Below are 10,454 nucleotides of genomic sequence, written 5' to 3'. Positions count from 1 at the left end.
ACGTGACCCATTGCAAGGGTGTGCAGGCTATATGACACGTTCAGCGTCCCTTGTCTGGCGTGTTTCTGCTTGCATGTATATTAATTCCTTGACCATGTATTCCAGCTCATAAGTATTTTAACAATTTGACAACTGAAAGCAGAGGTTTGTTCTTCTCCTATTGTGTTTACGCAGCAGTGATAGTTTGCAGTTAACGTTGCGCGTCTTTCTGAGACAGTCGCCGGTGTGTTTTCCACCTGTGAACGAAACGCGGATTTGTTCGTTTTTTACCGTCGTACTTTATCGCAGTTACGTCAGTCGCGAGGTGCGCAATATTCGAGTCCAGAGTTTCACAACAGCAACAATTGCGACACGGGCTTGTAAAATCCCTCTATTGTAAAAAAAAAAAAAACGTGAGCTGGCTGTCCGCTGAAAGTCAGTGTAGGATCTCATAGTGGGTGTTATATTTATAGTTGGCATACATTGTTTTTTTTTTCACTTATTTTATTTTCTGCGAAATCTAATCCGAGCTGCGTCGTGTGCCTTGCTATACAGTGGCGTCGCGATAACACCGCGCTCGTGCACCACGCGTGGCTGACGATTAACAGCGTCGCAACTCTCTTGCTGTCGGAAACTGACTGTAAAGTGCACTGCAGGCTGGTGTCACCGATAGAAATGACTGAAAATGTCCACAATAACACGAAAAAGATTCCCCTGGGCTGTAAGGCGGTTTTGCGAGTTTTGTATTTTGCTTTCTGAGCTAGCTGCTCATGTACACCTCGGCGATAAGGCTGCTTCAACAGAGGTATCAAATTATTGCTACGCGAGCGAAACGAATTTATTTTCACATAGCGGTCGTGCCGACGAGAAAGGCCTCACTTTTTCTGTGCATATTTGACATTGAGGAACACGCATAGTTGCAGCTATATATGCCTTTAATGAAGGTTTTTCTGTACCTAACCTTCCTGTACACCTCCCGTTTAGTTTCTTGTTTACGATGTCAGCCGCAGGTATCAATGGCCCTTGCAAATGTACGGGCGGCGCGAAAAGTTCATGGGGCACGTTGCTCCAAAGGGATGTGCATAAGTACGAGAGATTTCATGGAAATCAAAAGTCATGGCGTGTGGTCGCACACAGTCGTAGCTCTCTTAAACAGGTGAACGCGAATGCGGCTGGACCCCGGCGCCGTGTTCAAGCTTAGTTTCCGTGCCGCCTCTACGTCATAAGATTGTGCACTATATAGTCCCCCCAAGCTATTCTCCACAGACCGTTTAGCAGTACTGAAAAAAAAAAAGACCTAATCTCTGTGGTAATTATGTGAGTATATTTCAAACATTTCGAATGTTTGCGCATACGGAGGCTTAACTCTGTATGCGGTTCGTGTATATTAAAGTAGTTTTAAAACGTGCATATACGCCAGTCGTAAACGAGTAAAGAACATTGTCGGTGTGTATTTTTCAGTACTAACAATTTAGACGACTGTTGGAACACTCTGCACTGTTCGCTCGGCTGAAAAAAAAAAACATGCGTTGGAAACCAAGAAATACAATGTATAGCGAGTTCCCGGGTTCGAACCCGACCGCGGCGGCTGCGTCTTTATGGAGACAAAACGCTAAGGCGCCCGTGTGCTGTGCGATGTCAGTGCACGTTAAAGATCCCCAGGTGGTCGAAATTATTCCGGAGCCCTCCACTACGGCCCCTCTTCTTCCTTTCTTCTTTCACTCCCTCCTTTATCCCTTCCCTTACGGCGCGGTTCAGGTGTCCAACGATATATGAGACAGATACTGCGCCATTTCCTTTCCCCAAAAAAACTAACCAACAATGTATGTAGCGAGCAGTAAATATTAAAAAAATATTGTTTCGCTATTCGCGAGTCCTCTTCGTGCTCGCTGTTTTCTTGTTACGTTTTTTTTAATGTCTGATTAACTGTTGGCTGTGAAGAACGCGAGTATAAACGCATTTTCGACGGCCCGCTGAGCTCCCCTTAGCCTGTATAGGCCTGTGTGTATGATTCGCAGCCATGACGGGCGGGCTGGCCGGGAGGATGCTCCCTTATATCGATCCAAGATGGCCGGCTCCTATCCGGGCCGGCTTCTGGTTCTTCAAGCTCGCTCTCACTGATACGTCCTCAGCGTCGCGCGATGGCGTGTGATAGGGCCTCGCATAATTTTGGCTCTGTTCATCATTGCTGTGATGCCGAGATGCATGTATACGGGAAGACATATCGTGTGTTCTTGTGCAGCAGTAAATTTGGATGAATTGCAGTTGCAGGAGAACAGGTCTATACTCTTCGAAGGACTTGAAAGATGTTGGGAACTACACGCATAATAGGTAGCGTCCGGTGTTTACGCCGTACTGTATTGTTCTTGTCGCTTGGCAAAATGTTTGTGTTGCCTTCGAAAACTCAAAACACATTTGTGTGTTGCTTCCATACCTCGAGCGTAGTTCGCGTTAGGGTGTTGTATCCTGGATACATTATCGAACGCCGCGTCTGTAAAGGCAGCGTCAAAGACGCCTGCAGCTAGACTCTAAAACGAACGGTATCTCGTATTTTCTTTTGTTTTCATGTCGCCCTTGTGGCTATATATGTTCCCATGCCACTGTGTACCAGATGATTCTTTACACACGTGCAGCCGCCGCGGTGGCTGAGTGGTTATGGCGCTCGGCTGCCGGCCCGAAAGACGCGGGTTCGATGCCGGCCGCGGCGGTCGAATTTCGATGGAGGCGAAATTCTAGAGACCCGTGTACTGTACGATGTCAGTGCACGTTAAAGAACCCCAGGTGGTCGAAATTTTCGGAGCCCTTCACTACGGAGTCCCTCATAGCCTGAGTCGCTTTGGGACGTTAAACCCCCATAAAGCAAACCAAACCTTTACACGCATGCAACGCGCCCGCAGCATGCCACATGACAGTATTTAGAGGCTTAATTGTGTCGTTAAGGTGTGCCTGCTTTACATTGTTACATGTTCCATGTGCGGTAGAGGAATGTAAAGTGACGTGCAAACACCTTCTGCACGCTCGCTGCTGCTCAGCTCGCGATTTTGCGTCGAACGCTCTAAGAATGTTCTCTTTGCTTTTTCGAGTGGCGATTAAGCAATGCATACGAATAGGAATGCTCGCTGCTATCGATAGACGCGCACACAAATTGTAACTCGCTTCCGGATCCTTTTACCGTGGTTTCATCAAACGCACACAGACGTGTACCCAAAAAAATGTGTTGGAGCAGAAGTTTGTGAGCCCTATTCAATCGACATTGATCGTACCAGATCTAGTCTTTGGGAGTGTGGGAATTGATCTGGGCGTGCAGATGTCGGGAGCTTTGATTATTCCGCGTCAACGTGTTGTTGCCGTAGCGCTCCGTTTAATAGTGTTTAGTATATGCCAGCAATATGCGCAGAACTAGCCGGCAGTATAGACCTTGTTGAGTGAAGTAATCGTTTGAGTGGAAAAGTAAGCTAACTGAATGCATTGGTTGAGGAAGTTCGCATCTAACGCTAAAGAGACTTTGAGGATAACTATTGTTCTCAGTAAAACTGGATTCTCTGGCCCTTCCTTTCTGTTCTAACGTTTCTGCGGCAGCAAAATTGAGTTTAAATTGAGTTTAAAAGAATTGAGTTTTAAAATTTTCCCTCCCCTATTCGGACTCGTGAAGCCTACACCGAAAAAGACTCCGTGATCGCCGTTTTGATGTGAATGGCAGTGTGTATAGTCTGGCCTCTGGGATGAGCGCACGAAATTTTGTGTTTGCACGCAGTTTACTTACGACATCGGCCGGTGGTGGCGACACCTGTATTTTTATTCTTATTTTTATATAGCGTATAAAAGCTCCTCTTTCGGTAAGTCTCTTGTCTTCGTGATTAGAACGCGGTATCTTACATAGACACAGGCGAAATTCGATTTGCCCCTTTATAAACTTCGCTGCGCAGCGTTCTCCGTCCGGCGCATATGTTCCCGTGCACGAGAGATATATGCGGGCAGCCAGCAGTCCAGCCCCTTTTTTCATAGCGATCGTTTTCTCGATCCATTCCTCGATCTTTTCCGGTGTTTTCCATAGCTCCCTAACTGTGCATGCATGGTCACGTCGAACTGCATGACCTGACCGTTAACATTTGGTTCTATTGGGGACCCTTGAACAACTCGTGTCTCTCTACGACTATGCCACCGGCCACTTCAAATCCTCGTTAAAAACACGTAGATCTAGCTTCAGTAGACGAGCTCGGACTTTTCGATGACCGCCGAACGCTCAATCGAGAACTCTTGATGGGTTCCGCGCACTGTGTGAGTGTTTGGGCAGCAGTGGGCATTGAGGCTTTTATGTATGTGAGAATAGTCTACTTCTGTCCCACTTTAGAGCCTTGATGCGGCAGGACTGCGATTTAGGCTTTATATGAAGTGCCGATCTGTACCAGCTAGTTATGCATTGCTGAGGCTTCCACTAGCAAACGGCAAACGTGGTATTCCCTCTGATGCTGAGGATTCCAGAGCCGGAGCTAACGGCGTCTTGGAAGCGACGGACAAATACACTAAAATAAATGTCATCTGCATAGCAATGTTGTGCGCAGTGTAGTGCGCGGCTCCACCGCCCTGGAGTTCCCCCCATGTATCTAATAGATCTCTGTTCTTCTCCCTTCCTTAACAACCCAATCACCACCCCCCCCCCCCCTCCCAAAACAAACGGCCTCGATCTTCCCTTTCTAAATAAACAGCTAATTAAACAATTGGAGAGAGTGGCTGGGAGAGGGCGAGACATTTTGACAGTGACGTTCTGTCACGCGGTTGTCTGCAAAGTACACTGTGCCTCCTGTTTCGTTTTAATGATATATCATGCGAGAACTGTCGCTTGCAGAACCCATCATGGCACTCTGTACAAAATGACGTGGGCGTGTAGAGTCTGGCGCATTTTGACAGGCATAGCCAGAATACAAGTTTTCTCCGCGTGTTTACTCACTATATTCGGCGCACTCGCACGTTTGTGCAGGTCTCGCCACAGACAGGCTAAAGTGCCTCTATCGCCAATGAATTTTGGGGTTGCGCATTATATATACTTTAGAATGGCAGAGGCTGGGCTAACGTGCGAGCGTGTGAAAAACAGCGAGTCAGGTTTCCTTTCACTGATAAACGGGTAGTAAGGCCTCTGTTTCATTACTGAAAGTGTCTTGGCACTTATCAGATAAGCGTCTTGACTTCGCTGATCAGCGGGCCATGGAAGTCTGTCTGCTTTGCCGCAGAAACCCCGACTCGTATCTGGTATGGATTGAAGGCACATAATATGGGGCTAACCAGTTTATTTTTCTTCTCTGGCTTCGCTTTTCTTTATATATTTTTCCACAACAAACCGGGCAGTGGTCAACACGAGGACACGTCAAGACAACAGTGATATAGAAAACAGTTGTACACAGCTTTGTTTTCCCCTTGGCCTCTTCAAAATACGCCTGCGTATGCACAGCTAGACACCTATTCACATATTCTTTTCTAATGCTCTCCAACTGCGCCGCACATGATTATCGCACGGTACATAATTACAGGCTTGCGTGCTATACTCTTATTAACGCTACTACGAAACATGGCAGGTTTGAAACCACGCTATTTATGGGGGAAATGATCGACATTGGTTTATTTACAACTGTATAGAGGTCGCCACCGCTTCTGTTAATTACTCCCGTGTGTAAGGAGCATTTGAAAGAAAGAGCAATCTATCGTCACTCTGCACTTTGTTCCTGAAAAGAGTAACGACTACCAGGTAGTTAGTAATCGTAACCAATAACAATAACAGCCTTGCTGTTAGCAGTTGAACACCAAGCCCGCGCAGGTCGGCAAAATAGGACATGTAATGCAAGAAGCGCTTTTTTTTAGGGTGGGGGGACGAAAATGATCGAGCGGTCCTCATCGTGGCACAGGCCTTCAATTCTTGGTACGCTGCTCGTTAAAAGTTGCTTCTGCGCCTTCCACAAGTGAGAGCGGTGTCACCTTGTCACTCTTCTTTGGCGACATGTAACCCCAGCTCTAAATAGGCGGCCGGTTCGAATGTCTCGTGCAACATGTGAACTCACTGGCGAAGGCGTGACACATTTAATTTGGAGGGTTCCTAAAGTTCATATCCACGACTCACTTCTGCCGTTTCCTTATGTAGCCTTGCCATGGCAAGCGCCGATTACAAAAATAAAAATAAAATTTGACATCTCAACCCATTAGTTCACGCTTTTTGAGTGCACGCCGTGATTGGCTGACGCAGCTTCCACGCGTCGAGTCAGTTGCCCGAGTCGGGTCCTCGACAAGTGGCCAGTTCGTACCGCAAACAACTTGAGCGGCGCTCACATATATGTATGTGTGCGTTTGCACCTCGCTATGATCGCGCGCGTCTGGCTTACGGATTGAGGCTATAGAATGTTGGATTGTGTGCCACGCATGGGACAGAACAAATTGACTGTGGTATTCTGTTCCTGCGTGTGCTCACTTCTAATTAAAAGCCAAATTGTCGGTTGCCAGGGCTCTGTCAGAAACGCATCCTCTTTTTCAGGAAGCGCTCAATTGAAGCAGCCCATCCAGGCTGTCTTTTTACTGCGAAGTTGCCCCTGAAGTTTTTGTGCGCGATTGCGCTATAGCTACACAACGCAGGTGTTAATCGAATCGCATTTTGCTGTAACCGCTGCCATTTTCGCTAGTAGAAGGGTGCGACATCTTACTAATGCTTGGGCCGTAACTTCATCCTGTCAGCCTGCGATGATATAGGCGTAGGCATGGAACCGCAGTGCTTATTGTCTTGTCGTTCCCGAGGTCAACGCACTGACGCCCATTGCGTGACATCGATATCTTCTAGCTTTTTTATTTTTTCCTAAGCGCCTCTCAAGAACACGAAGGGAGGCGCATGCACAAGCAACCATTCTGACTCCGCGTGCGGCTATACTATATCAGAGTGACCTGCAGGTTTGAGACATTGAGTGTATTCGGGACTAGTCTTGCGCGGGGACCTATGCATACATCGACATAGTCAGCACGGGGATGCTAAGAGTTCGACAATAAATACCTACAGCGGGCGTGCGGAGCGCCAACTCGGAAGGTTCAGGCCACAACACCACGGTGTCCTTCCAGTCGCGTTCATCCGTCGCCGTCTCACACTGGTCGACGAGATCGCACACGGCGCGGCAAGGCGCCCCGCCGGCCACCGCTGCATTTACTCTCGCACTCGGGAGACACGGCCGTACTTCGCTCGGAGGCACAGGGTGGGTGTGTAGTCGCCACCGTAGCCCCGGGTCCCTCCCCAGTGGAGATGTCGGTGGACAATCCTGGAGCTGGAGTCGCGGAACGCACTGACGCGAGTTGCGTGTGTCGTGCACCGTCACCGCTGGCTTCCACGGGCGCCTTTTCGCGCCCCGCGGAGGCTCAGAGCTTCTCCAGCGACCTGGGGTTCGTGAGCAGCTCCCGCGTGAGCCTCCACGTCTGCTTGGCCGCGTTCTCGAGCGCGCCGGCCGACTTTCCCTTGAAGAGGTCCAGGTGCGGCAGGAAGTAGTGCGGGCAGCGGCGGCACTGCAGGCACGAGATGAGCTGCAGCAGGATGCCGTTGAGCCGGTCCCCGAGGCAGGCGTCGTCCCACTCGAGTTCCCGCGGGTGCTTCTCGCACTCGTACAGGAGCAGCGTCTTGAGGTGGTAGGCGGACACCGGGTTCCCCGGCAGGTCCAGGTGCCGGTCGCGCAGAGTCTTGAGCACGCTGAGGCAGCGGCGGCGGCAGCCCCCGGACAGGAGTCGGTTCTCGGCGTCCAGGAAGCAGAGGACCCAGGCGTCGCCCTCCATGGACGACTGCTTGCCCTGCAGGGTGGCGCACTCCTTGGAGAGCAGGTCGAAGCCCTCCGCCTTGACCTCGGCCACGAGGTTGGGGTTCGGCCACGGGATGTGCGCCACGGGCCAGTGGGCGGCCGAGCGCGGCCATAGGCCGGCGCAGCGGAAGGCCGGCGTGATTTGCACGACGTAGCGCTCGCGGATGCGCAGCCGCACTTCGCTCGTGTCCGCCAGCATCTTGACGCTGTCCCGGTAGCTGCACTTGTCGCAGGCCTGCGCCACGAGCGTCTGGAAGCGCGAGCGGATCTTGCGCGCCGACAGGTATCCCGAGGCCGTGATGAACTCCACCCAGAGCGACATGGAGCGCTTGCGGCCGTCGCTCAGCTTGAGCACGGCGCAGCCGGGCAGCGTGCCGTCGTCCACGAAGTTGAACACGCCCATCTGGTTCAGGTAGAGCACGGCCTCGAACTCTGTGGGCGAGATGACCTCCATGCCCTCGTAGTGGCCGTTGCAGTCGTTGAGCGAGGAGATGAAGCGCGGCTCCTGCACCTCGACCTCCTTGAGCACGTCCTGCACCACGCGGCACACCTCGCGCAGCGTCTTCGCCACGGCCGCCTTGCGCGTCTGCACGCGCTCGCCGTAGAACTTGTTCAGCTGGTAGAGCAGCTTGGACTGGGCGCCCATCATGTCCGACGGCACCAACATGGTGATGCTACCGCTGCCGGTCGCCGGCCGCCGTGGCCACTTCGCTCGGGCTCTGCTGTCTGCCCGTACTGTGGAGCTTCAGCGACGGCGGCGGCCTCGGCGCAGCGGCGGCGGAGGCAGCGGCGCGGGCGAGGCCGACCGACCGGCCCGCTCCGCCCATGACTCCGCCTTCGTGGCTGCGCCGGGGGATCCCTCCTCCTCCTCTGCCGCCGGCGCTCGTCCCCACGCTAAGCTCCTCGCCGGCGCAGTTGTCATTCTGCCCGTCGCCGCTGTGCGACGCGGGCTGCGCCGCCTGCTTACTACGCCTGCTGCCGTCTGCGTCTCGTGTTCAGCGTGCTTGCTCCACGCTGATGAATTTTTGTGGAACCTGACCGCGTCTCTCGTTTCGAAATCTGTTCCGTGGCCTCATTGACGGCACATATATGGACTGACTTTCACCCGCAAACGGTTTCCCTTTTGGGCTTAGTTCTGGTAAGGTGTGGCACATCCCTTGATGCAGCAGTCGACGGATCTTCGTGTGGCGCCGATCCTTGTGCCCTACTCCACGCTCGGCGATCGAGTTCAAATCCCCCGCAGCAAATTGTTTACGTCGAATTTCCCGCTTTTATGAGTGCATTATCCTGCATTTCGCACTTCGTCGCAGTCCGTATCTTTCTTCATTTGTGTCACTTTGGCTGCGATCATTCATTTGAATGTGTGCCTGCACCGCAGCGTTATGCCGTCGGCTGTCCTGTCCGTTTCAGTGAACTGATCAGAAACGTCACACCGCAGCGTGCCGCCTGCGTCTTCGTTGCTCTTGGCGTGTCTGCAATGGTTGCGGTGGCAATTTGTAGGACGCTGCCTGTGGAATTTGCCCATTCTCTACAGTTCACTATCAATATCGTTAAAGTTATATGCGGCAATGGAAGCGCCCGCCCGCTTTGCGTGGCTTTAACTGTCGCAATCTAAATGTGGGGTATTCCCTGCAGAGTTCAGCTGACCGGTGTCGGATAACCGCGTTGGGCGCGCGTTGTCCATCGCCTGCGCTTTTGAAGCTGTAGATACATTGCGTCGTGAAACCTACAAAAGAGAAGTGCTCGAGCGCGCAGAGCAGCGGTAATTTATTATGCATGCATATATGCGTGTAAATCTGCGCGTGCGCTACTCTGCACATCCTGTCCGCTTGCTGTCGTGTACGTATACAAATACATTGACGCCGAGTTAATGCTGCCATTTTTGTTGAATTAGATCGCTTCCTATCTGTCATGTGTGGAAAGCTTGGGCTTATGATGATTTAACGTCCCAAGGCGACTATAGGCTATGAGGCACGCCGTAGTGAAGGGCTCCGGAAATTTCGACCACCTGGGGTTCTTTATCGTGCGCTGACATCGCACAGTGCACGGACTTCTAGCATTTCGCCTCCATCGAAATTCGACCTCCGCGGCCGGGATCGAGCCCGCGTCTTTCGGGTCAGCAGCCGAGCGCCATAACCACTGAGCCACCGCGGTGGCATATGTGGAAAGCAGTATATAGCATATGTGCTCAAACCGAGAAATGTCCTATAGCAGTGGCCAAGGACGCGCACGATATGTGTTCATTGGGAAATTTTTACCGTCTATCGAGGAAAAGCGTCAAGCGTTAAAACTCTTCTTATGCGCTGTGTTTCAGTATCAAGTCGTTAGTCATCAGTACGTTAATTTGCGCTGCGCGTTTTCTCATAGCGCATTCAACGGTGACTTAACTTGCATATTAGACTCCTCGTCACTGTGCAGTTAGCTCCAATATGAAAGGCAACACATTATCCGCGTTCAGCCAATCATTGCTCATGCATCCATGAATGCGAATGAAAAACGTCATTGTCCCCTGTGTTCTAATAGTTTTCCCTGGACGGATGGTGCCCATGAAACATTTTCAGCTTCATCAAAGAAGCAATAACATAATTGGTTCTTTTGTGCAAACCGGCCGTTCCCCTTTCATATTGGAGCTATACCCGTATACGACTGCCAGCGATTTCCTCA

The 10,454-nt window shown here is 51.3% G+C and overlaps 2 protein-coding genes across 2 annotated transcripts in view; one reads left to right on the top strand and one right to left on the bottom strand.

Moving 5' to 3' along the window:
• LOC144129058 (neurobeachin-like) overlaps positions 1-10,454 on the top strand; it is a 318,181-nt gene that overhangs the window by 189,589 nt on the left and 118,138 nt on the right.
• LOC144129057 (protein mab-21-like) lies at positions 5,248-8,657 on the bottom strand. The gene has a single exon (XM_077662942.1). It carries the CDS (start codon positions 8,455-8,457, stop codon positions 7,360-7,362), a length of 1,098 nt encoding a protein of 365 aa, XP_077519068.1. The 5' UTR covers positions 8,458-8,657; the 3' UTR covers positions 5,248-7,359.

Source organism: Amblyomma americanum, chromosome 4 (genome assembly GCF_052857255.1).
Source record: "Amblyomma americanum isolate KBUSLIRL-KWMA chromosome 4, ASM5285725v1, whole genome shotgun sequence".
Taxonomy (NCBI): domain Eukaryota; kingdom Metazoa; phylum Arthropoda; class Arachnida; order Ixodida; family Ixodidae; genus Amblyomma; species Amblyomma americanum.
Note: the sequence above shows the minus strand (reverse complement) of the source record. Positions and strands in the feature narration are given on the sequence as shown.